Source organism: Peromyscus leucopus, chromosome 13 (genome assembly GCF_004664715.2).
Source record: "Peromyscus leucopus breed LL Stock chromosome 13, UCI_PerLeu_2.1, whole genome shotgun sequence".
Lineage (NCBI taxonomy): Eukaryota > Metazoa > Chordata > Mammalia > Rodentia > Cricetidae > Peromyscus > Peromyscus leucopus.
In genome coordinates this window covers 24,610,302-24,637,956 of record NC_051074.1, presented here as the reverse complement: position 1 = coordinate 24,637,956, position 27,655 = coordinate 24,610,302, and the positions used below count along the sequence as shown (strand labels likewise).

Here is a 27,655-nt window from a genome sequence, read left to right as displayed (position 1 = left end):
CATGTTTACAGAGAAGCATCTCGGGCCACTGCTTGTGGGCTTAAGCCAACAGTGTGCCATGAGCTAAGCTTGGCAGTGGTTTAAAGTTTTGCTCATGCAGACAGGAAAGGATACAGATGCACAGTAAGGCAGGCTCAGATGAAAAAAAAAAAAAAAACTCTAAACAGGCTACAGTGCGTTTAGGCTTAGGGGGAAAAAGGAAAAAATGTATAGACAGTCATAATAAAAATAAATAGCTTAAAAATAATAAAGTTTTAAAGAGAGAAATAAAGCAATAATTAAGAAAAGGAATAAGCCACATAAGAATGGGAAATATTATAACACAGGGGGTTTGGACTTTATACGGCACTTTGTTAATTTTGAATTTTTTTTAATACTGGTAAACAGACAGCAGCTGCTGAGACATTGGATTGTGGAAGGGACTGCTGGATCAAACTAACCTATATACTTTAGGAATGCCTTAACTTCAAAATGGAAGTAAAAAATGTATTACATTGGTGAAGAGGTTATGCTTTTGTTTCCATAGGAAATGAAAGGCTGTAGATTCTTTCCAGGTTAATAGAGATCAGATTTGCCTGGGGAGAGATCTCCTAAGTATTTTGGCTATAGACATGGGGGAGGAAGTCAAGAAAGACTACAGGGTAGGTGTATTAGCTGACCCCTCTGCATGAGAACAGCTCAGAGATGATATGAGACTTGATAAATTATGTAGGCTATAGAGTCCATGTGACTTACTATTACATGTCATCCTTTCATATGACATGGATAGAGATTTAAATTATAGTTTGGTTATGCAGTCCAAATGGACATATAGTTGATAGATGCCTTTTACCTCCTCAAGCATAGAACAAAAAATCATCTTCAACTGACTTGTGCATACAGGACATTCCATACTTATGTTAATGCAGACATGTATATTACCTTTGAAAGTTTATTTGTTTTCAGGGCAAGGTGACCAGACACCAATAAAAACAGGTAGCCTCTCAGAGGGCTTCTGTTACAATTTCCTCAGAGTTCTGCATCCAGAACAGGTTCAAGGCTACTGGCTGAGATGGTCTAGCTTCACAGACTGTTCTACCCAGGATTTTACCATTATCCAAATTTTCCCAGGGTCCCCCAAAGATTCTAGCACCCCTAAACAACAGGAAGCAGTCTAGAGAACACAATGCCCACATTCCCAAGAAGTTGGGTCAGTGGTTTTTGGTTTTTCAGTGGGTTATGGATGTTTGTCATCATTTAGGGTAGTTGGTTACAAATTGTTATTAGTTATTGTCAAAGAAAGCTAAACAAAGGAGATTAGATTCAAGGATCTCTTTCTAAAAGGGAAAAATGGGAGATAAGCACAAAAATGATGGGATAAAAGGGTGGATTGTCGAGTCTACTTTTGAATAATCACTAGTCTCAATACTTTACATTGGTATGATTTTTGTATACTGATACAAATTTAAGGTTATTTTTTGTCATATTGTATGTATGTTTCCATTCTTCTTTAAGGTATTGTACCTATTCAGCTTATTTAAAAATGTCAAGTTTTAGTCCTTGAAAGCTATTTAGGATAATAAAAAATACAGGCTAATAGTTAGTCATCTATAACAATCAAACTTATAGTAATGTTAGGTATGTTTTCAATGTCATACAGAGATATATTTTAGATAGATAGGTAACCTTCAAACACTTCAAAGATCTATAGAATATGGCATTTAAAATACTATAACAACATTAAGGCTTTTCATGACAGTGAGATATGTCTGCCTCTGGCAGCACCAATTTCCTACAAAAAAAGGATGATGGGCATCAAAGAACCTCCAATTGGATTTTACTTTCTTTGTGGCAAGAGCTAGCCATTTGAGCAAGAAACTGCCCTTGCTTCAACTGCTGACAGTATGCTGTCAAAACTGGACAAGGAGGACACAAAAGAGCAATGACCTAACTTTTCCAAGACAGGGTAGGACAATTTTAAAAATTTTCCTGCTTCACAAAAACATCTGACAGATATTCTAGAACTACAGGCCGAAGATGGATGCCTCAATGTTGCAGAGGAACTTTGGGTAACTGTCCAGGCAACCAGATGGCTCTGTCATTTCTATAGTTTTGTAAGTTGCTTGTTCTGCAATTCCTGTTTACTCAGGTAATATTATATCCTTCTGGATCTTTGATGGGGTTGAAGTCTAGATAGTTATAGTTTTTCTTAGTTATGATAGAATATAAATTAGTTCAAAACTTTGGACTAATAAAGACAGGATAGAAATGGAGTATTTTTTTCTGAATTTGCCAAATACAAATGGACAGGACATTGTGAATATAATTCTTACTTGATAATTGTTCTTACTGTACACAGTTTCATTTGTTAAAGTTAATATCTCTCCTTTCTATTTAGACAATATCTGATAATTGTTCTTATTGTATATAGCTGTACTATGATGAGTTAAAACTTTTCCTTTTTATTTAGACAAAAAGGGGGAGGTGTTATGGATTAATCTTTTTGTATACTGTGAAGATATATCACTCTGATTGGTTTAATAAAAAGCTAAACAGTGAATAGCTAGGCAAGATTTCTGGACAGAGAGGACCCTGGGAAGAAGAAAGGGAGAGTCACCAGCCTGATGGAGAGGAAGCAGCATGGGCAGTAGAGAGTCAAGGCAACCAAGCCAAGTAAAATAATACAGATTAAAAGATGTGGGTTAATTTAGGTTATAAGAGCTAGGTAGAAACAAGCCTAAGCTATTGGCCAAGCTTTCATAATTAATAGTAAGTTTCCATGTCATTATTGGGGAAGCAATGGTCCCAACAAAAAAGTCCAACTACAGAGATTTGAAAGCAGCACCTTGTTGCTGGCCTCCTGCCTTGGAGAAACTATTAGTTTACATCCTTGCAATCACTGAGATCAGATCCATAATGGCTTTTCTCCATGGAAAACTACTTTGCGTTAGAATTAAAAACTGAGGAAGGTAAAGGAGATGACAAGATGGGGGAAACAGAAGACATATTGTGGGGGGGTCGATGCAGTAAGTGAAGACGTACCTTTACTCTGTACTCATCAACATCTATAATGGTGGCAACACGAATTAACCGGGGGTTTCTTCTGTCCACGGCTTCCAGCTTCATGTTGGGCAAAAAGCCATGAGGAGCCCTCTGCAGAATTACAGTGTAACAAAGTCAATGACAAGGCAGCAAAAGCCGCTCCGGCTGCACTGTGCCAGGACCACGGTTTCGGTGTAAACACACAGATCTTTAACAAAGTTGGGATTTAGTTTTAAGAGTGCATAGGACCTTATGCATATTTTCAAATCAGTGTTTACAAAAACCTATAAAGAGAAAGAAAAAATTTTGGCCATTTTAGAACTAGCTACAAAACATGAGAAAGATTCAGTTATGAATTTACCAACGGTCATGTCAAAGTTTGACAAAATTCTTAATGCAGTTTCTACATTAGTTTAGACGTTTTCTGAAAGTAATACAAAATAAGATTGTGCTTGCTATTCCCACTACCCATTTAAAATGTATAGCTTAAGAGGAAATGTCTTATTTAGCAAGTCACTCAAAAAACTAAACATGATGTTTTCTAAACTTAAACTTTGAGAAAAGCTGCTTAAGTTCAACATCAACACTCCCTTAAAATTTAACTATGATGTAATTTAAAGCCATATGCTATTCTTTCACAGTCTCACCTTACAACATCAGGCTTATGTCTTAAAATATTTGGGATCAAGAGTCCATAATGATAAAAATCAAACAATAAAGCAAATAGGATGGGAAACCCATTGGGCCCAGGAAGTAGTTGTCCTAAAAAAAAAATTAACTGTCAAAAGTGAAACTACTCCAACAGTTTTTCTAGGTGAGCAGAAGGGCTTCACTTCAACAGCTATTTCACATGAAAAGTGTCCAGCTGACTTTATGTGAGAAAGTATATTGAGTTTCTCAAGTCTAGAAGTAGCAACAGGAAAATAAATCTCTATTAATGTGTCAGTAATAAACAGTTAAGCCATTCTCCAGTATCTGGTAAACCTCACCACAGCTTTTATAGGAGAATATTTTCTTTTGAAAGCATTATTACACCTACTAAATGGACTATGCCAATATAATTGGGTCTCTGAAAAGACCTAATTTTCTCCACATGATCACTGTCCTCCACAAGGAATGTAATTATCTAGGGTTGTAGATGCCAAATACACATATTTGAGCTGATCCAAAATCAGCTAGAACCCAGAAGTATCTTTGTAGCATAATATTTCCATCTTTTCATTTTCTTGAATCTTTCCTATAGGAAAATTAAATGAAGACTTGGATAAAGTCAAGAGAGAAAAGGAAGCTACCACATATTAGGCAACACTTGCTTGCTGAAGTGTTAAAGCCTTGAAACTCCTGTATCACTAGCCTCCCAGATGTCTTTCTTCTGTGTGCTTCTCACCCTACATCCACCAGTAAACCCTTTCCTAGAAAAATAAAAGAGCATTTTCCTTCCAATCTCATCTAATCTCCAGAAAACATGCAGTAAATACAATTATTTAAATACCTAATGTATAAAGTTCTGATTAAAGATAAGCCTTTACTTCCAGTACTCGGGAGGCAGAGGCAGATGGAGCTCTGTGAGTTCGAAGCCAACCTGGTCTACATAGAGAGCTCCAGGACAGTCAGGGTTACATAGAAATACTGTGTCATAAAATCAAAAATAAACAAAAAGAGGTAAGTTGAGGTGGAAGAAACAGGTAGAATTTGGAAGGGAAGAGTATATTAAAACCCACTGACTTAGAACACAAGTATTTCTAATTGCATCACTTCTGTATGTACAAAGTTTTACAAATTAATTTCTACCCAGTTAAGCCTTTAATAAATAGACATCTGTAAATCTGAAATATAAACACTGGTATTCTCACAATTGCCAGAACAAATATTGCTCTCATGTAGATAAAACTATGCTCACAAAAGACCCCACCCACTATTTCACCTATTTGATTATGTTACCACCACAATCCAAACACCCCCTGACAAAAGACCACAAGTCAAGAGTTCTCAGCTCAACAGGGCCTGAGAAATGGGTTTCAAGTTCTCCACCAACAGTGGCTGATGGGACTTTTGGTTAGAGCCTCTGGGATCCTTGATGGAATGTAGGAGCAACAGCAAATAAATACCAACTCCGTATCATTAATTAAATACAAAGCAAGTTGGTTATGAAATTATCACCTAGATTTAAGAATTAGAGTCTTGTCAAAGCATTGGCAGTGGGAGCATGCACCCTCAAGGAACTTACCGTGTTAAAAACTCCAGCAGGCACCGCATTTGTTTGAGTAGCTTCCAGATAGTCTGTCCAGGAAAACTTTTCTGGATCGGGATAACCTGAGAAAACACACACACACACACACACACACACACACACACACACACACACACACACACATCAGAAGAGTCCTTATAGATCTCCACGTGTTATGAAAGTCTACAACCATTACCTCTTGTGTCAGAATTTTACGTATCTTGCCCAATTCTTAGGCTAACCTCTGGGATGACTAAAGCAAAACTGTGCAATCACTCATTCACTACTTCATTCATTCACTCATCAAGGCCAGGTGGCTTTGTCAGCACTGGGTAGACCTAGGTGGTAGCCAAGACTCTATGACTCCCAAGAGTTATGCTTCTCAGGACCCTGACCAGACCTAGGATTAGCCAGCTGACATTGTGCTGAGAACATGAAGGACTTTAAGGACCTTTTCAACGCCTCCACTAATTCTATGCTTAGCTGCATTCTACTCTTGCTATTAAATCTGTTTAAGTACAATGTTCCAAAATGGCTATATTTATCATTGCATTTTACTTTATTTGTTTGGGGTTTCTGAGACTGGTTCACATGATGTAACCCTAGGGATCTTCTTGTGTCCAGCTCCTGAGGGCTGGGGGGACTGGAACAAGGCACACACAGTAACCAGTCTATCACCGATTTTAAATACATACATAACAGATGTTCAGATACATATGTCCATATTTAAATACATGTTTGACATATCTCAAAACAACCTATTTTTCTAATTTCTTTTGGCTGAGTATTTTGATACTTTTGAGGTTGATGTTCTTTTATTAACGGCCTTTATCAAAGATGTATGGATACTGTGTTATTCTCTTCTTCCTTACTTTTTTAGTAATCAGTAATTACATTTATTATCAGCTCCATCTTTCCTTTTTCCTTTTTCTCATTATTTTATCTAATTAGTTTTATTTTAAAGTTGCTTTACTGAACTGAACTGGAAAATATTTATTTTTATTTTCTTAATTAATGAAAGTATTTCATATTATAAATCTATCATTGTTGCCCCTGAATACAGTACTAGAAAACTCTATACATTTGTATGAAGTGCTCTTTTACTTACACTTATAAAAAAAACTATAGTCCAGTTGAATTATTGTCCATATGTATAAGAGATATTCCAGGTGATTAATGGCTATGTTTAAATATTTAAAATAGTAATGTTTGTCTAAGGAAACCCAACACATGGATAAGATCAGTTTTAGATTCTGTATAAGAAGATCTTTGATTATTTTTTTCCCAAGAAAGCTAAGCAGAAACATATTTTAGCCCCTGTAACAATCATCTAAAAATACTGGAATTATGAATAGCAAGCACAAATCCTTACAGCCCTAACTTCCTGGTCTAGGTGACCTTCCCATAGAAGTATGACAACCATCAGTATACTTATAGACAATGAAAGACTCAACAAACATAGGTGTGCTAGACAACAATGTTAAAATGATGGACAGCTGTTCCATTTAATAGCCAGCAGTAAAAGGGTACTTCTAATAAGGAGTGGATTCAATCAGGATAGAGGAAATGTAGATCATAAACACATATGTTGAATGGGTAAAGTAGCATGTTAACATCAACTACTCATCCAAGTAGCATTAAATCATGGATGATGCCACAGTAAAGCTATCTACTAGATAACATCATACAAGTGAATGAAATACTCCATGGTCTCCTTCATAGAAGAATGCCAAGCTTTGTTCTTCTGAGGAAGAAAGAGAAGCTTGACATTTTGTGTGATTTATCTGAGGAAAAATAACTAAAAGTGAGATCAAAGCTGGAGCTAACGTCTCCTGACCCAATGCTTGGAGGGTTATTGAATGCTGCTGGGCCCCTGTTCAGGAAAAATTTTTGAGAAAATGAGATTATGTGTCTAGTAGCAACTAAACTCTGGCTGGCTGATGTGGTCATCCTAACAGCTTGGATTACCCTGGAAGCCCAGCAGACACCACTTACCCATCACTTTGTTGGGGATTTTGGATGGAACTAAAAGAAGCTCGGTAGCTCATCCCAGTGTGTAGGCCTCTGACAGGAAAGTTCCAAACAGAAAGTGGCACTCCCACGGAAGTCTCTGTATGTGTGTGTATATGGAGGAGCAGTGGTATTCACTGATCACACAATTGAGTGATCACTAAGGATCCCATGTCAGCACTATATGAGCTAGCATGTGATACCTTCACCACTGTAAAGCCTTCCTTAAAACAATAAACATTAGAACAAGGCTCTTGTATTTATACTGCCACAAACACCAGAAGCCTTGTATATATATTCAGCTCCACACAATTAAAGAGGGGGTAGGGAATGCCTTCTGGCAAAATAACTAAAGTAAGACTGTCAACAGGCTGCCAGGTTATCACTAGCCACCCACCACTCTTTGATCTATGTAGGGAGAATTGTGCCTCTGGCATTTGTCAAGAGAGATTGTTTGTTAATATTATTTTTTTTTCTGTTTTGTTGTTGTTTGTTTGTTTTTTAAAATAGACTCTCACTATGTAGCCCAGGCTGGCCACAGACTTCCTGCTATCCTCCTGTCTTCTGAGTGCTGGGATTTCAGGTGTGAACTGCCACATTCAGTTCAGAGAGCACATTTTGCAATTTTTTTTTTTTTTGCTCAAAACAGAACCCAGTTGAAGCCACTGCAGAATAAATTATGTAAAGAAATGAACACAACTCCCTGTCTAGTGAAATCACCAACAACTAATGAATCTGTTCTGCATTTGCTCCCGGCAGGCCCCTGACCTTGCCTGCTGTCCACTTTTCATGAATTGTAACCATTCAGGGTCAGCTAACTGGCATTCTTGTTCTTCCACCCCTAAACTTGGAATAGAAATCTGTAGTTGTTTTTGCCTTTGTTTTCCCCTATCATCAACTCCATAATATTCCACTTAGAGTCACAGAATACTATGACTGGCAATGATGTCATCAATTTATTGTGCTTGTTATCGCCTCAGACCCATCTGTGCCTCACACATAAGAGGTGCCTAGTCACTAGCATTTTAATCAATTAATTAATCCCTGACTACCTATGTCAATGGACTACACATACAGGAACTAGCCTGTTATCGCCAATGCAAAAATTCTTTGAGTTGTAAATAATTAGTCCATCTTGAAACCAAATAAGACATATCTTTTTAGCATGAGTTTTGATATTATAATTTAGCTCTTCAAGGAAATTGTGAAATAATCACTGACTACCAACAATATTTTGCATTCTTCAAATGGCAAGACTACTTCAGATTATCAGCCAATTTGTGATTCTGGAGATATAGGGAAAGCACTACCATTATTCCTGGAGAGTAAATTCTAACGTCACACCAGGTTTCAAGGACTGTAGTAATGGCCTCAGAAAATAATCTTCATTCAGTATTCATTCACAAGTTTTGCTGTTAAACTTACAGTTTTTTAATGTATGAATAAGCACACTCTCTTACTGTGCTCCTTCCCAAATACAGCCAAATATCAATAAAGACATTTAAATTTTTTATTACATTTTTATTTATTTATTTCTGTGAGTGTAAGGGAAGGTGGGGGTGCCTGCCTGCTGCCACATGTGAGTGAAGGTCAAAGGACAACTTGTGGGAATCCGTTGTCTTCTTTCATCTTTGGCGACCTTGAGATTGAACTCAGGTCACCAGGCTGGATGACAGGTGTCTAGCTGCCAGAGCTAGCTAAATGGCCCCAATAAAGGCATTTTTAAAGGAATGCTTAACAATAGAGAAAGTGTCAAAGTAATCACGAAGAATGCACACAAACCACTGATAAGAAAGGGGATGTGAGTATTCGTGTGTGTCCATATGCAACCATTTTGAAAATAGTAAATGACGTAGGGCATAAAATGCCAAAGATCTGAGAAGTTTTCTTTCTGGGAAGAAACTTGATCAGCAGTTTCTGGACTCCTCTGCAGTTAGTTACAGTCCTCTGTCTGGTGCTGACTAATGCATGTTAAGTCAAACGATGTAAGAAATCACTTCTGAGTTTAGCCACAAAGCCTCCCAGCCACCATGTGCCACAACCAGATCAGGACATTACCAAGGACCCAGAGGGTACTGGCCCCAGAGCAACTGACACCATTAATCCTTACCAGACAAGGCTGTACTGTGGCAGAAGGAGGGATGTGCTTAATGTGTTAAAAACATTAAGATTTTGAAGTGTTTTAATACACTAGTTAGTTCACAGTTACTAACAGAAAGGGACTAATAACAATGCTTTTACGTGGAAGGAAAAACTGGCTGGGAAGGAGAAACAGAAGGCAACAAAAATAGCAAGTTTTGCAGCTGAAGTACTATAAATAAAATGCCATTTAATCAAAATAATAAATTCATTAAAGCACAACTAATACAATAATATCAAGTCACAGTGAAAATAGATTAAAAGCCCATGGGTTATGTCAACAAATATTTCTGGAAGCATGCAAAGCAAGCCAGGAAATGAAAACTGACTTAACAGGCCTGAGAAATCCCAGACATAAATCTGCTAAAGGAGAATGCCGATAGCGAGCAAGCAATTCGTGAGACTCTGGGAAGAGCAGCCACTGGACCCGTCTGCGGGCAGCACCGTGGGCCCAAAAGCAGATGGCTGTCTGCAAGTTCTGATGGGCACTGTTAGACCCCATGTACACTATGCAAACGTTCCAGTGTTTCCACATTCTGACCAACAGTTTCTAATTATTTGTTTTGCACCGCAGTTTGTAGATAGTAGCCACCTGGTCGACAAAAAAACAGGTGACGCACACTGTAGCTGTTGGCATTTCCCCAGTGATTTGTGATGCTCTGCCTTACATCACATGCTTATTCCCATATCGTCTGTGGAGAGGGGTGGGTATAAATCCTTTCCCTATTTCTGTTGTTCTAATATTTTTTTGTGGTACTGAGGATCAAACCCTGGGCCATACACATACGAGGCAAACACTGGACAGTGCGTCACCAAGTTACTTCCCCAGGTGAGTTAGCCTGGTTTTGAATCTGTTTGCATGTTTTGGTGTTGACTTTTAGGCGTTTACTTTACATTCTATATTATAACCACTCCTTATTAGATATACGAGTTGTAAATGTTCCCTCCCATTCGCTAAGGATCCTAGAGACTGTCTTCGTGTGTGCTGCTGCTGATCTGGGGCATGTGGAAGTTTCTAATCTTCATGAAGTCCATTTGCTCTTTTTTCTTTTGTGCCAGTGACTTTGCTGTTCACTCAAGAAACCACTGGCAGATACAAAGATACAAGATTTTCCCTAGGCTTCCCTTTAAGAGTTTTAATAGGTGAGCTTTTAAATTTTGGTCTTTGATGATTCTGATGCCATTTTCCATATATTTAAGCTAAGGTTGCAACTTCATTTTTTGCATATAAATATCCAGTTTTCCCAATATAACTTGAAATGGGTCTTCTTTCCCTACTGAATGGCCCTGGCAGCCTGGTTATAGTCATTTCGACACATTCAAAAATTTATTTCTCGGTCTCTCCTCTTCCATCTTCTGTTCTTATCCATACAGATCCTTCTGTGGGTGTCATAATGTCCACAGAAGGTGGAGCAAGTTTAATTCCTTTCTGTCTGGGTAGCTGTCATCAGATTAAGAAGATATACTATGGGATGAACTGATATTCTTGAGAAAAGAGAGCTTTGACCATGGAAAAATGATAATTAGTTCCCTGGCCCTCTGATCCACAGAGCCAGAACAAGGAACTTTGGATAAAGAGATCATAGAGGACCTCTCACCCAGGTACATGCCAAATTGAGTGAGTAGCAATCCAAAGTGTCCACGTCATCTTGACTCTATTCCCATAATCCTATCAAAGGCCCCATCTCCTCTGTTCTCATACCCTGTATGTTACTCAGAGTTTCTAAAGGAATAGAACTGACAGAATAAAATAATATACATGCATGTATGTATGCATGTATGCATATGTCACAGAGAGAGACAGGGACAGAGAGAAAGAAGATTTAGTATGGTGGCTTATGGACTGTTGTCCAAATAGTCCAACAATGGCTATCTCCAAAGAGAAAGGCTAAGGATCCATTAGACTGGGTGCTGGAGTCTACAGGAGGTCTTACAGAGCTGCCAGTTTTCAGTATCCGCTGGAATCCCAAAGTATGTTCTAACATCAGCAAAGCAAAGCCTCAGACACAGGAGAGATGGACGTGTCAGTAAGAGTGAGGGCAAGCAGGCAAAAGCACAGGATTCGCTCTTCCATGTCTCTTTATGCAGTCTAGAAAGTGTGGCCCAGAGTTAGGATGAGTCTTCTGACTTCAGAGGATCCAACTGTAGTGTAGGTGTGCCAACTCAAATAATACAGCCAAGAAGAGTCCCTCACAAGTGTGCCCAGCTGCTTGAGTTTTAATTAATTCCAGGTGTGGTCAAATTGACAACCAAGATTAGCCATCACATGTCCACCTCTTATCAACAGGACACACATATCTCCTTATGTCATGCTAAATTTCCAAATGAAAACAATACACCAAGTCATAATTATGCCTAACATGATAGAACTATCCCACTGTATTTCTCCCTAATGCTAACCTACTCTTCTCTAATCTGGCCTACTGTTGCCAACCCAGACACACTAAATCACAGCCTTTATTATAAACTCCTCATTACTGTCTCTAAAGATCTTGCAAATAGCAACCTCAATCTCCCTCCCTTCCTAACTTCTTGTTGATATTCTAACACTGAAGTGAAACCCATTTTAAACTCTCCCTCTCTAAACCTTAAAGACAGCAAATCCACTGTGGGTATGTTAATATGTCACAGAACTACATACACCATGTAATTCTTCCCACAAAGCATTCTTCCTTCTTTCTGGACAGGTATTAGCTCTTTGATCAATCACTTTGCTATTCTTTATAATGATCTCAGATTCATTTAACAAATAGACCCCCATCTCCATCTGCCACCAGTCTTAATGTCAAGGAAGACAGCTCATTCCCCCACATAACCTACATCACAGATTACAGCATCCTATACAAAGTAGGGTCTGTGACTCCTTCATAGTACAAAGAAGAAGTTGGAAAAGGAAATGATAGACAGGGAAGGAGAAGACAACTGATAGACACAGGAGGACTAATGGTATTTGAACATCTCCATTTAGCAAGCTTCATACTAATGAATCTAATAACTGTTAGTGAATGCTAGAAACTAGAGTGTATGAATTTGGTGAGAAATAGAATGTTTCTATAACCTCGAAGTAACTTCCCAACAGATATTTCCAACAGGATTCATTCTGCTAGAGAAAAATGTTATTTGTTCAGTGGAGAAATCTGGATCACTCCCCTCCAGTCCTGTAACCAAAGTTACTGCTGACAGGAAGGAGAGAGTCCATTTCACACACCACCTGCCAGGATCCAAGGGGACCAACCGTGGCCATTGGCAGGGATTCTGTGATGTCCCTGTAGAAGTGCCAGGGACTCATCTAATCATGAGGAAGCACCTGACAAGCCTGAAGTGAGGAGCATGCTCCAAACGAACTGGCCTGAAGTCCTCACAGATGTGAAGTGTATAAAATCCAGGCAGAGTGAAGGACATTTGCATTACTGCAGGATGCAAAGGAGACATGAGTGCCGTGTGTGATCTTGAATCTTTGTGGGTTTTTCTGCTATTTGTTTTTATATGGATGATATATTTTTATGGCAGCCAAAACTTCGACTTTAGGCAGTTTAATATCATTTACTTTGGCAGGGAGATCTTTCTTACTGTTCTCAGAACTGCTCTGAATCACTAAGGCATCTAAGATTTAAGGTAAAGCTCTTTAAAAGGAAATCAATTTGAGGTGATGCTCAGCATCACTTCTTGCCTCATCTCCTCCTTCCTCCAACCAGACCCTGCAGTCAAGTGTGCTAATCCCAGTGTGTGGAGCTAATGCTCCGCAGGTGGGGGCTTTCCGCCATTTTGTTTTACTTCTACTTCCTTCTACCTGATAATAGTTGCCACTCCGTGAAACTTCACAGCCATGAGAGATTATTTCTATTGAGAAGCTCTCACTCTATGTGCCTAGTGCTACCCTAGAGTTCTCCCTCTGCTGCACTCAGATGTCCATGCGTTAAGACTTTGTGTAGCCTGGAGAAAGGGAAAGGCAAAGGGATCTTGAAGTACCATGCCTGAAAGGTCAGCCATGAGAACACAAACACACAGGCAGGTTCCCTCATCTCTCTGACCCCAGGTCTCCATGAATGGAAATGAAATAATTTACTTAAACATCACAAAGTTGCCTTGAAAACAGGCAACTCTGTCATACAGGGAAATCAAGAAAAAATGAAACCTCCAAACTAGATTACACTTCACACACAATATGATGGTTTATGTCAAAAGAGATACAAGTGTCAGTCAAGACACAGAGAAGTAGAAAATCCCAGCACTGTTTAGGAAAATGGCACTGTGGGAAATAGGAGGGTGGGTCCTAAGTAACTTGGACACAGGACTACTAAATTACCCAAAAACTCCATCCACAGGTAAACAACCAAGAGAACAGAAAGCATGTGCTCAAACAAAACCAAACATTTACAGTAGTATTGCTCAAAATATTCCCTAAGTAGAAATAACCTAAACGCCCACCAGTGGATAAATAGGTACACAAACTGTGGTTTATCCATTTAATGCTACATGCCAGTGAAAATAAATGATGTCCTGAGGTGCAGACATTGTGGAGGAAACTAAAATACTATGCCCGGGCAGTGAAGCCAGCACAAAGGTAACAGAGCATGTTCTTGCTCACAAGAAATGTCTAGGACAGGTACATCTGTAAAGACACAAAGTGAATTAGTGGATGCCAAGAACTTGAAAAGATGAGGGGTTGGGGAATAATAGGTAACTATTGGGAATTCCTTTTGGGGGTGATGGAAGTGTCAAAATGAATATGATAATGGTTACACAACTCTGCAAATATGGTAAAAATGTTGACTATGCTATGTAAGTGCAGAACTCGGATAGTTGGTGGCTGCCACTTCAGCTCAGCTGTTAGAAAAATAATAGACTCTTCATTTAGAGCAAGACTCTGTGTCCTTCTTTCCATTCTATCACTGTAGAAGATCCTGAGGATGCGTGTACTGAGTCCAGCTTGAGAGTTGCAATAAGCACCCCGAAGTGAACAGCAATCTGTGTTTGCAGAGGCCCTCCAGCCTTGGCTCGGCCTCCAGGAGACCAGCCCTGCTGCCAGACACATGCATCCTGACAGTTCACACAGCCTGCGGGGCATCTGGCCCACCTGTCCAGTTCATAAGGGAGAGGTAGGGGGCAGGGTCTTCTCATGAACTACAGAACAGCCTGTCACATGGTCTGTTGAAGAAAGTCTCTTAGCACTGTTGAATCTGACATGTAAGACACACTGAGTGATATAGAACAATGTAAATTCATATACATGTACAAACTTTCAGAGATTACTTTTTAATAAATGGCAGCTACATTCTAGATATCAGACATAAGGGGAGAAAAGTACCTTTCAGCCAGCAATCTATGGGGCATTCTTCAAGAGAATCAATATTAAGTTTATATTTATTCTAATAATTAGCACACAAAGTCACAAGTTTCCTGATGGCATTTTCTTTTTTTAATTTTATGATTAATTTAATTTTACATATCAGCCACGGATTCCTCTGTCCTCCCTCCTTCCGCCCTCCCCCCTAATCCACCCCCCATTTGCACCTCCTCCAGGGCAAGGACTCCCCTGGGGATTCAGCTCAGCCTGATAGATTCAGTCAAGGCAGGTCCAGTCCCCTCCTCCCTCCACCCAGGCTGAGCAAACTATCCCAAGCTCTAAAAAGCCAGCTCATGCACTAAGGACAGGTCCTGGTCCCACTGCCTGGGGGCCTCCCAAACAGTTCAAGCTAATCAGCTATCTCACTTATCCAGAAGGCCTGGTCCAGTTCCACGGGGGCTCCTCAGCTATTGGCTCATAGTTCATGCGTTTCCACTAGTTTGGCTATTTGTCCCTGTGCTTTTTCCAATCATGGTCTCAACATCTCTCGCTCATACAATCCCTCCTCTCTCTCGCCAATTGGACTCCCAGAGCTCCACCTGGGGCCTGGCCGTGGATCTCTGCATCCGCTTCCCCTAATGGCATTTTCATGCATGCTGAGTTTGTTAGTAGACTGATGACTGGCTCCTCTTCTTCATTTCTCTGTCCCCTTCCCATGCAAACTAGCCCCCTTGCACCCCAATGTTCCCGCTTGAACCTTATTACACATGTGTTCTATAACCCCCCACTTCTTTCTTTCTTAAAGCTCCTCCCCTTTCTTCCCTCCCCTGGGCCCCTTGCTAGTTTCCTGGCCTCTATGCACACTCTGAAATTAACTTTCAGCTGACAAGAGGTGGCTCTGTGATGTTTCATCAAAGACTGTAGGTGCCTTTACTTAATGAGAGGACCAGATTTTCCCCTGTTCATCAGGAACTGATGCATAACTGAGCATTACCTGCCCCACAGACAGATGCCACAGGTCTCTGAGAAACATGATGGCCCTTGGAGAGGACCATAACTTCTTCACGTGGTTAGAAGGGTTTCCTAAAAGTCTATTACCTATTTATCATTCCAGTTTAAGTCTCAGCAAAGCTTCTCCCGCAGAACAGAAGGCGGCATGCTCTCTGTCTTCTTGAAGGAGCAATGGAAATCATAGCTAACACTTGAAAGTGTGTCAGTGAAATGACTTCAGATTTTCCTGTTACGTGTTTACAAATGGTCTCCCTCCCTCCTCCCCTCCTTTCTTCCACCCTACCCATCCCTGTTGTCTAGAACCCACAAGAATCTGCCATAACCTCTGGGGTTAATACACAGATCTGTGCATGCTGTTTTGTTTTCAAAAGCTTTAATTGCCCCTAGAAGTGCATAAGCTTTGGCAAATAAAAATACACTTTTTCTAACAAAAATTTAATTGAAGACATAAAATTTTATAATCTATAAACATTAACATATTTATGCTTAAACATGTCTAAAATCCATAAACATAAGTAATGTTCAAAGGATAAATTCATTTTCAGTAAAATAATTTCAACCAACAACATTTGGAACTAATGGCTAACAAAAACAAACCATTCATATGGACAATGCTTAATATCATTTTTATTGTACTGTATTTAAATATGAAACATATATGGGTAAAGAATCTTAATTCCAAAATCTGTAATGTAAAATATTTTGTCTTGAAATATACTTACATTTCCATCAATTATGAAAGATAATCTTTTTAGGTTTGGTATTCTTTGTTCAGAGTTATTTTTACCTTCAGAGTTGAAAATATTCCCTGCTTTTCTGTTTTTTAGATTTTCTGATTAAAGGCCTGAGATTATTTTGATATTCCTAGGTTGCATTTTTCTTTTACTATTAAATGATGTGTATGTGTATATGTGTGTGTGTGTGCGTGCGCGCGAGTGCGTGCGTGCGTGTGTGTGTGTGTGTGTGTGTGTGTGTTGTTACTTTGTATTTTTTGTATTTTTGAAATCTAGACTATGATGCATCTTGTAGAATTTCTATCTAATACCATTGGCTTGGGGCTTTAAAGGCCTTTTGTTTGGAAGTCCAATTCATTTACTAGATTTAGAAAACTTTGTGTTAAAATTTCATTAAAGAGGCTGTCTGTTCCTTTTGACTTTATCTCTGTTCCTTCTTCTAGGTTTGACCTTGGAAATGTATCACAGCATTCATGAAAATCTTGGTTGTACTCCTTAATTTTCTCCATATCTATTTTTGATGATTTTCTGTCTCAGCTTTGGCCTCCATCTTGAATTTGTTCTTCAAGGTCTTGTCTGGTGATGGGTATCTCACATGATTTCTATCTGACTGACCATTATTTTCATTCATATTTGCTCTACTTGGCACTTTCTCAAAACTTCAAATTTTTTTGCTGAATTTTTTGTCATTTTGTATCTTCTACTCTAACTTGCTGTTTTATTCACTCTGTATATGGTCTTGTCTAGGTTTGGGGTAGATTCCCTTAGTCTATACATCTGTGTTTTAGACTTGTATGTGGCCCTTAATCTGAATTCTTTCTCAGATATTTCAGTTATGCCTGTGATTTTGATTTCTGTTACCGGGGATTTGGGTGGTTGAGCTTAGGTCAAGGTGAGTCGTTGTTTTGTGATACTGTTTCTTTGTTGTGTTTTATGCATCAGTTAGGATGGATTTACCTTCTAGATTTGCCTTCCAATTCTATTTGGTTGTCTTGTTTTCTGTGAGTCTTCCCATAGGAAAGTTTACATGAAGTTCAGCTATGGAGACTGAAAAATCTTGTCATTGATTCTCAGTTGAGATCCCTGAGATGACACTGTCTTGGCAATGTGACAGTATGCCCACCTGGCCACACGTTGACTGCCAGTATGTCTCAAGGTAGTCAAGTCCCCATCACAGACTGAATTCCATGAGTCAGCTGGGGCTAATGTCAAAGTTCTAGTCCCACAGTGAATTCTGTAAGAACAGGAGTCAAAACCTGGCAAGACATACTAGCGTGCAATGGTAGCATGAACGTTATTGGGTAACTACTGATTAGATTAAGGCCCACTCCACAGAGGAAATGCATAGGCCAGCTACAAATTTGACCAAGAACCTTATTTTTGAGGATTTCACAGAACCTAGAATTGAACCTACTATTATTTTGCTAAATGGACATAGTATCAAACTGCCCTCTGAATACATGTCTCTATACCCAAATATTAGTGCAGCTCCCGGTCCTCATTAGAATAACCTCTTATTAAATCTTATGTAAATTTTCAACTATAAATGGGACATTTATATCATATACTCTCCCTCCAAAGATCCGGAGCATTAAGGACAAAGAGACATTAAGAGCCAAAGGTGGAGTGGGGTCAGGGGGAGAGTGTGGTGAAACAGTGTCTTACAGGTGTGACAAGACCAAGGCTCTCAGGAATTCACTGCAGCTGTGGCTGTCTGCCACGCCTGTCAGGATTCCAGCATGGGGTTGGGGATGTCATGAATCTTCTACTCTATCTGAGGAGCAGCTCATAGTTGATGACTGCTAGGAAAGGAAGAATCAGTTTTATTTAGTTGAATCAGTAATTCAGTCTTATTTAGTTTCTGGTACGTCTGCCATGCTACAGTGGATGTGGACAAGAATAGTACAAATTAGATTCAGTGGGCTATCAAAAAAAAATAAGAGGCTAGAAAAAAACTCCACAAATTTGGGTAGGGATGGTAGGTAGTGGGTAGTTCTAGGAGGAGTTAGAGAAAGGATGGGGGTGAATATGATCAACGAACAGTCTAAGAATGTGTGTAATTCTAAAATAATTAATAAGATACTACATTAAAATAATGCAACACTATAATTACTTCTAGTAAGATTGGTTCTAGGAAGACAAAATTGGTATAGCATGAGAATCAATCAATCCTAATAATATCAAATTAATAGAAAAAAAGAACATCTTTTTTTTAAAGTACTTAAACTAAAACCAAAAAGAAGTTCTTCCATCTGATAAAACACACAGAGACTATCATATTCAATTGTGAAAGACTGTATTCTTTTTCTTAAAATTGGGAAGAAAGAAACTGGGTAATTCTACCAGTTTTCCCCAGTGGTGTTCTATAGAATAAATCAGACAAGAAACAAAAGTCACTCAGAAAACACAGGAACAAATGAAAGTATCTCCATCTGCATATGGTGTAATTTTGCAGACAGAAAATCATAAGGAATGTTCTAGGAGAGCAATAGACGAATTCAGGAAAGCTGCAGATAGAAGATCAATACAAAGAAATAAATTGTATTTTAATACTAACAATAAACAATCAAAGAATAAAATGAATAAAAATTTCACTTACAACACCATAAAAAAAGAACAGTCTCAAGAGATATGACAAGAAAATAACAGACCATATGGATATGCACAAAAATTTTTCAACAAACTATCAGTGAACTGAACCGAATAGCACATTAAGAGAATGGAATAAAATCATCAGGTAGATTTACCCCCAAGAATACAATTGTGATTCAGCATAGGGAAATCAATCAATGGAATTATTACAGGAAAAACTATAGAAGTAAAACTATAAAGTCATCTCCATAGATGCAGAAAAACATTGGATAAAGTCATCATGGGGGCGGGGCTTGTTTTGTTTTATGTGGGGAGGGGTTGGTGCACAGCAGTGGTAGGGAGGTGGGGTGTGCAAGTGTTCAGGATGTGTTAGTGAAAAAGACTCAGAGAAAAGTAAAATCCCCTTAACCCAGAAAGAACATGAACTTAAATTTAAGCTAGCATCCTACCAATTGTAAGATGCTTGAGTCTTTCTTTATAAGAAACAAATCAAGCAAGTTCTATTTCCAGTATTATACTGCAGACACAGGAAGAACAATTAGGCAAGAAAGAGCAGCAAAAATCAATCAAGCCTCAAATAAAGAAGTATAAGTACCTCCTACAACAGATGACATGATTGCATGTCTGGAAACGCCATGGGAGTATTCAGAGACATGAATTGAATAAACAAATTCAGTAAATTTGCAAGGTAGAACATGAACACACAAGAATATATTTGTTTCAACTTAATAACAATAATACCAAAATAAGTTAAGAAAACAATTTCATCTATAATAGTACCTAAAAAACAAATTGCCCAAGAGCAAATCTATTCAAACAGATTTAAAAAAAAAAAGCTGAAAACTAGAAAGGAGTGCAGAAAAAATTAAAGAAAGCCTAAATAAATTGAAAACATCTCATCTTTATGGATCAGAAAACTCAGCACTAAACACAGTATTTTCCAAAGCAACCTACAGATTTAATTCAACCCTATCAAAATTACAAGTTATTTCTCTCAAAAAAAGCCAATCCTTGAATTCATATGACTGCTAAAGGGTCCCAATAAACCAAACAGTCTTGAAAATGAGGAGTAAATTTGAAGAGTTTACAATTGCTAGTTGCAAAATGGATTACAAAGTGATGCTGGCAAATGGATAAAAATACTGTTTATGTTTCTTTTGCACTGATTTATTGCACTAGAATATTGCATATTATATTTGCATTTGTTTAATGCAATAGAAACTGTGACTCCAGAAATGAACCAATCTTCTATGGTAAATTTAGTCTCAAAAATGTTGCACAGACTATTCAAAGGAGAAAGAAAAGTCTCTTCAGAAATGGTGTTTAGAAACCGGGTAACATATTCAAAAGAATAAATGGAACTCCTGTCTTGTGATATATGCTACAACTCATCAAACATGGATCAATGACTTAAATATAAAAGCAAGAAATGTAAAATTCACAGTTAATACATATTGGTCTGAAATTTAACAATAAATTCTCAGGCTTAACACTACAATTAAGAGCCACAAAAAAACTAGATAATGTAAACATTATATATTGGAGGATGCTGTGGCCTGAGACTGGTCCCAGTGTCCTCTAATGATTGTCCGCAGAGTGCATAGTGGAAAATGGTCACATCTTTGTGATGCAAGACTTAGTGGAAGAGCCCTAAGTCACTGGGGTCGTAAGATGCTTTCTAGGGACCAGCTGAGTCCCTTCTAGAGGGCTGTTTTAAAAGGATAAGTTCTGACCTTGCCTTTCCTCTCTCTGCCCTTGTTCAAGCTGTGGGCATTTGTTTCTATTCACCTCCCAACCATTATCATCTGCCATCCATCACCTGACAGAGCCTGACACAACCCTCAACAGAAGTGAACTGACTAAGGTGCCATACCACTGAGCCTCCAAGACTGCATAGACTTTTGCTTTCTTTATAAAATTATCTTCCTCAAATATTCCATTATAGAAACAGGAAATCAACACAAAGGACAACATGAAGAATGTGAAAAATATGGGCTGGAAAAATGCCTCAGCAGTTAAGAGCACTTGCTGCTCTCCTAGAGGCCAAACACAACTTTGCTTCCCAGCACCCTTCAGGTGGCTCCTAACTGCCTGTCACTTCAGCTCCAGGAAATCAGACAGTCTCCTCTGGACTCTGCAAACATGTGGCAAACACTCACAAAGACATGCCAAAACACACTTAAATAAAAACAAATCCTTTTTTAAATATGTGAAAATGAAGCATATAAAGTGGAATGAAATATGTGCAAACCACCTGCCTGACTTCTACATAATCACCGACTCAGAATACTCTAACTTTTAAACGACAATAACATAATATTTGAGTGTGAAATAATGAAAACACGAGGCGGTTTAATATGGATGAAGGATTTGAATAGACATTTCCCCTAAGAAAATATACAGATGGCAGACAAGCCCGTGAGAAGCTGTCCAATGGGAGAGACTGATGAAAAAGCACAAACCCAAACCACAGTGAGATCCTAGTTTAGGTCTAGCAGGACAAGGTTTTAGAAAAAGAATAAAGGAAAGATTTACTCAATGTGCCACATTGGAAAGAGGGACAGGGATCCAGTGACCCCACCCCCACAAGTCCATCTTTGGGGTCCTGAAGTGAGATCAAAGTTTAGATAGAGAGCCAAAGAGATGCACACCAGAGCAGTCAATCTGTAATCCTGCGCATTGGTGACCCATCACTATCTGGATTTCAGTCTTTCTGTAAGGTGCTCCAGCAAGCCGTTAACACTGTGAAATCTCTTCCTAAGAGGCAACCTCCCCCTCTGGCTGGCACCTTATCCTTCTCTCAGCAGGAGATAATTTTACCCAAAAAGCAGAATATAGAAAAGGGTAACAAAAGTGTGGGGAGGAAAAAAATAATCCCATTTCTTTTAGGAACACAAAAATGGCACAGATACTCTAGAAAAGTTTCCCAAATATTAAAGAGATGGAATTACCATGTGTGACCCAGCAGTTCCCCTCCTCGATATAGAAATAAAGAGAATGAAGATACATACAGAAACAGAAAACTAAACACTCATGCTTCCACAGCATTATCGTGAACCGAAGGGTGAAAACACCACCAAGCATTCATCAACAGAGGGGCAGACAAACACTGGGTCGGGATATTCAACTGTGAAAAGCAGCTAGTGACCGCTCCCACCACGTTCTCGCCACTTCTGCACAGCTGGCACATCTTGCAAGGCCAATTGTTACTGTAGTTTGCCACAGTCCACAGCTGGGTAGGGCTGCTGACGACCTTTCTTCCGTGGGGGTGCACATAGAACCTACCAACCCTCGGAGGAAGCTTTCAAGATGATACCGGCTTATTCCTCTCATCCTAGGACATAGCATCAAATTCTATGGGCAATGAAAGACAGTGGCATTGACCTGTAACATTTGGGGGAATCGAGGGAAACCCCCACTGACCAACAACTTGAAAAGTAGCCTGTATCTGCCAATCAGCTTTAATATTGCCTCCCTGTGGGGTTTAGGAGAGAAATCTTCTTCATAGGTAATCTCAATTTATATCTCATAGTGTGCGTGTGCGTGTGAGTCACTTTTCTAACGCTGTGAAGAGACACCACAAGCAAGGCAACTCTTATGAAAGAATTTAATTGAGACCTTGCTTGCAGTTTCAGGGGTTCAGTCCATTTTCATCATGGTGGAAAGCACTGTGGCATGTCCAGGTGTTGCTGAAGTAGCTGAAAGCTATCTCATGATGTACAGGCAGAGACAAACTGGACCTGGCATGGGCTTTTGAAACCTCACTTTTGAAACCTCAAATCACACTCCCAGTGACACATTTCCTCCAACAAGGCCACATCTCCTAATCCTTTTAATCCTTTCAAATAGTGTTACTCCTTAGTGACTATGCATTCAAATGCATGAGCCTAGGAGGGCCATTCTTGTATTAAAATGTTTCTACAGGAGTAGGCTTCCATCAGGCATTTTCAAAGGTCTTAGTGTAAGTTATCCTTCCTTGTTCTCCCTCCTCCACTCTGTGCCCTCATTCTGCACCCCATTTAATCCTTACTATTCCAATATTGCCCTTTTACTCTTTATGCTACTGAAATTCTATCTCCTTTTCCATGAAAGCCCACTCATGGCTCTTTACTTAGTTTTCAGACTTCTATAGGTACTCCAATTTAAACACACATCTAAAGATTCAAAGCTAGAATGCACATCTGAAAGAAAATGCACAGCATTTGTCTTTCTGGATGTGGGTTCCCTTGCTTAGAATGATTATTTCAAGCTCCATCTAGTTACCTGTGAATTTCATTTTTCTTTGCAGTGGAATAATATTTCATTATGTATATGAAACACATTTTCATTTTCCATGCATCCACTGGTGGACAAACCTCATTTGTTTCCATTTCCTGGCTATTGTGAAGAGAGTAGCAATGAAATTGGATGAGGAAGTATCCCTGAAGTAGAGTCCTCTGGAAGTATGGTGGATCGTATAGACCTATTTCCAGCCTCTTGAGAAACCTCTATGCTGATTTCCACAGTGTCTATACTTGTTTCCACTCCCACCAGTAGTGAAAAAGTGCAGTGAAGTTTTTAATAGGACTCCAAGAGTTCCAGAAACAAAAGCAAGAATTGACAACTAACAATCTTCCACACAACAACATTAAAATCAATGAATTAAAGAGACAACTAGATTTCTCCATGTGATCTGTCAAGTTTGTAGTGTCTTCAGCAATAGTCTCTTTCCATCAAGTTGTGGAGAATAGCCAGCAGCATCAATGCTGAGAGCTGCAGTGTTGGGGGTGGTCTCTGGGACACCTTTGGCCAACCACTCAAAAGATAACCCATTCCTTGCACTACCTAGAGCTGCAGTGTTGGGGTGGTCTCTGGGACACCTTTGACAAACAACTCAAAAGATAACCCATTACTTAGACTACCTAGAGCTGCAGTGTTGAGGGTAGTCTCTGAGACACCTTTGGCCAACAACTCAAAAGATGTAATGCACTCTTTGCACTGGAGATTTATTTGGTATCTTATTATATCTAGTTGGGGTACTGTTTCCCCCAGTATATGATGATTATATTTAAACTGCTGTATTATATTTATCTATTAGGAATATTCTACATTATTGGGTTTTCAAAAGGCCTTTACTGTTAATTGTCCCTCCCACATTTCCTCCTCTACCTTTCCTTCCCACCCTTTATTCCTTTTAACCTCCTCCTCTAATTCCCTTCTTATACCTGTATTACACTGTACTTTATTTCCACTTCATTGGAAACTCTCCCCTCAAGTCGCTTACTAGCTATCTAACCTTGGTACCAAATGGAACTCACATCTCTAAACCTCAAAAGCTAACAACCACATATGAGAGGAAATATGCAGTGTTTGTCTTTCTTGGTCTGGGTTACCTCATTCAAGGTGATTCCTTCTAGCTAAATTTATTTACATGAAAACTTAATAATTTTGTTTTTCTTAGTAACTGGATAATATTCCATTATGTAAATGTACCACATTTTCATTATCTACTCACCAGTTGATGGACATCTTGCCTATGCTCAATTTCTGACTATTATGAATACAGAAGCCATGAACATGGATGAGGAAGTATCTCTGCAGTAAGACGTAAAGTCCTTTGTGTATATGTTCAAGAATGGGATGGCTGGATCTGGCTACTACTCAACTGGAAGACCCACCTCTACTGGATAGCATTCACAGTGCTATAAGATGCTCTGTATGCTACCAAAGAAGAAGGGCAATCATCAGTCTCACCCAGCTATGAAACTTGCAATCTGTAATAATGACCTGCCCGCAAGACATGCCCACTGGTACAGCAGCAGCATAAACATTAAGAGAGTAACACATCACTTTTTAATTGAACGTAAAGCTCCCTGACAAGATAAAATCCATCCTTTACACTGGTAATAAGGCCAAGAAACTGTGACTAGACAGGTTATAGGCCTATGGCAAAACTTACTACTAATATTCTAATAAAAGGGCATAGCAATAAAATGACATTCTAATATGCTCATAGATCAGTACATTGCTCGATTTCATCATGGAAGCTTCTTCTTGCACTAGGTGGTGATTACCACAAAGACCCCCAACAGGACAATATTCAGAGAGTGAGAGACTTTGGAGTATTTATCTCTCAATGTCTTTAACACTGCTCTCTCTTCAAGGTTCAGGGAACTACGTGGAGAGTGAAAAGATTGTGGGAGCCAAAGGTGACTGATGTCTCTAAGCAAGCAGTTTTTTCCAGACATGACAAGGCAAGTATGAATTCACTGAGACTATGACAGCACACACAAGACCTGCACAAACTCAACTGAGACAAGAATCCCGGCACAGAGGAGAGTAGACACAGAGCCCCACCCTCGGCCAAGAGGCTGTTCACAGTTGGTAGTTTCTATTAGAAGGAAATCAGTTTTCTTCAATAGAGTGACAGTGGATACATCCAATGTACTCTAGTACAGGCCCCAAACCCAGAATTTGACTAACACAAACCAGACTCCATGATTTTTGGGTTTGTGTGTGTGTGTGTGTGTGTGTGTGTGTGTGTGTGTGTGTGTATGTGTATGTGTGTGTGTGTGTGTGCATGCACATGTGCATGTGTATGTGTTTAAAGAGAATGAACAAACATAAAGTTGGGTGGGTGCTGGGGGGGAGGAAATAAGCAAAGCCACACTGAATTCTATTTCACCTCAGCTGCAGTGGGTACCATCAAGAAAAAAAAAATGCTGGCAAGGATGTGAGGGGAAAACCCTACATCCAGTGCTGGAAGGAAAGTGAATTGATGTTGTCCATGTGGAATTTTCTTTTAAAAAATTAAAAATACAGGCTGGAGAGATGGCTCAGAGGTTAAGAGCACTGGTTGCTCTTCCAGAGGTCCTGAGTTCAATTCCCAGTATCCACATGGTAACTCACAACCATCTGTAATGGGATCTGGTGCCCTCTTCTATCTTGCATGCAGGCAGAACACTATGTACATAATAAATAAATAAATAAATAAATAAATAAATAAATAAATAAATAAATAAACAAATAAAAAATAAACAAATAAATCTTTAGCCGGGCAGTGGTGGCACATGTCTTTAATCCCAGCACTCGGGAGGCAGAGCCAGGTAGATCTCTGTGAGTTTGAGGCCAGCCTGGTCTACAGAGCGAGATCCATGAAAGCGCATAAGCTACACAGAGAAACCCTGTCTCGAAAAAAAAACAAAAACAAAAAAAAAAAAAAAATTAAAAATACAACTTCTGTATAATCCAGTCTGCTTCTGAGCATATATTCTAAAGAATGAATTCAGCTTATGTTAGCAATACTTGCATACTTATGTTTATCACAGAACAATTCATACTAACCAAGCAATAAAAACGACCTAGGTCCACATCAACAGATGCATGGGTCAAGCGCTGCATTTGTTTATACACTGTGAAGCTATGAAGAAGAATGAAATTACAGTCATTTGAAGGAACATGGAATTGAAGATCGTCAGGTTAAGTGAAGTGAACGGGTCCCACCAAAACAAATACATCTCTTCCTTAGCATGTGTGGGATTGGTGTGGATTGGGGGGAAGGGTAGGACACTAAAGGGTGGATTTCTCGGGATGTGGAGGGGAAGGGACTTAAGAATGTACAAAAGGTCGAAGCCAGGTGGGGTTCCAGTACTGAGAGGTGAGGTGAAGTAGATACAGGTCCCAACCCCGATCCTGAAGCTATCTCCAAATGACACTCTCTCTCAAAGGAAAAATTTGTTTCCTCCAATAGTCTCACTGGGCATATAAACCACATTTAGGGCAGGCCTCTTGCATGACAGTAGATGGCCAACATAAAACAAACTCTATTATCTCTTTGGAGATTATTTAATTTTTTTCCCTTATAGATCTTTTGCTTATATATCATGGTTTCCAACTTTGTTTTAATGGATTTTCTGTGTATGTGAATATGTGTGTCTCAGTGTCTGTATATTTGTTTCTTGTGATTTTCTTTGGCTCTTTTTAAAAATAATTATTTATTTTACATCCCAGCTGTAGTTTCCCCTCCCTCCTCTCCTCCCAGTTCCTCCTCCTCACCCCACCTCTGCTCCCACCCCCCATCCACTCCTCCACTGTTTCTGTTCAGGAAAGGGCAGGTCTCCCATGGGTGTCAAAAACGTGGCATATCAAGTTGCAGTAAGACTAAGCATCTCCCTATGTATTAAGGTTAGGCCAGGTGACCAAGTATGAGGAGTAAGGCCTTTTTGGCTCTTTTTTTTTTTTTTTTCTGTTTATTTGCTTGCTTCGTACTATTCTGGTTTTTTGTCTTATTATTTTTATATACCTATTTGTATTCTAATGAAAGAGAGAATGAAAGGGTGTAGATGTGGAGAGGATCTGGGAGGAGTTGGGGGAGGGGAACCATAATCAGAATATATTGTGTAAAAAAATACATTTTCAATTAAAAAGAGAAAGTAATAAAGGGATGAGTGTGACCTAAATACATCATATGCATATTTAAAAAATGTCCACGAAACATACTTTACTTTGTGCAATTTTAAAATGTTTTGGATTTTGTTTTTAACACACTTGTTTGTTTGTTTGTTTGTTTGTTTTAATCCCAGCCACAGTTTCCCCTCCCTCTTCTCCCTCCGGTCCCTGCTGCCACTCTCCTCCTCTGTTCCCACTCCCCAA

General features: G+C 39.1%; 1 protein-coding gene across 1 annotated transcript in view; it reads right to left on the bottom strand.

The window, feature by feature from the left end:
* The window catches only part of L3mbtl4 (L3MBTL histone methyl-lysine binding protein 4), a 200,255-nt gene that overhangs the window by 137,606 nt on the left and 34,994 nt on the right, over positions 1-27,655 (bottom strand). Inside the window, exons 8-9 of the mRNA XM_028885131.2 lie at positions 5,249-5,334; positions 3,022-3,132 (exon numbers count right to left, since the gene is read on the bottom strand). Of these exons, the coding sequence (XP_028740964.1) occupies positions 3,022-3,132; positions 5,249-5,334 (197 nt within the window). The remainder of the gene's footprint in view (positions 1-3,021; positions 3,133-5,248; positions 5,335-27,655) is intronic.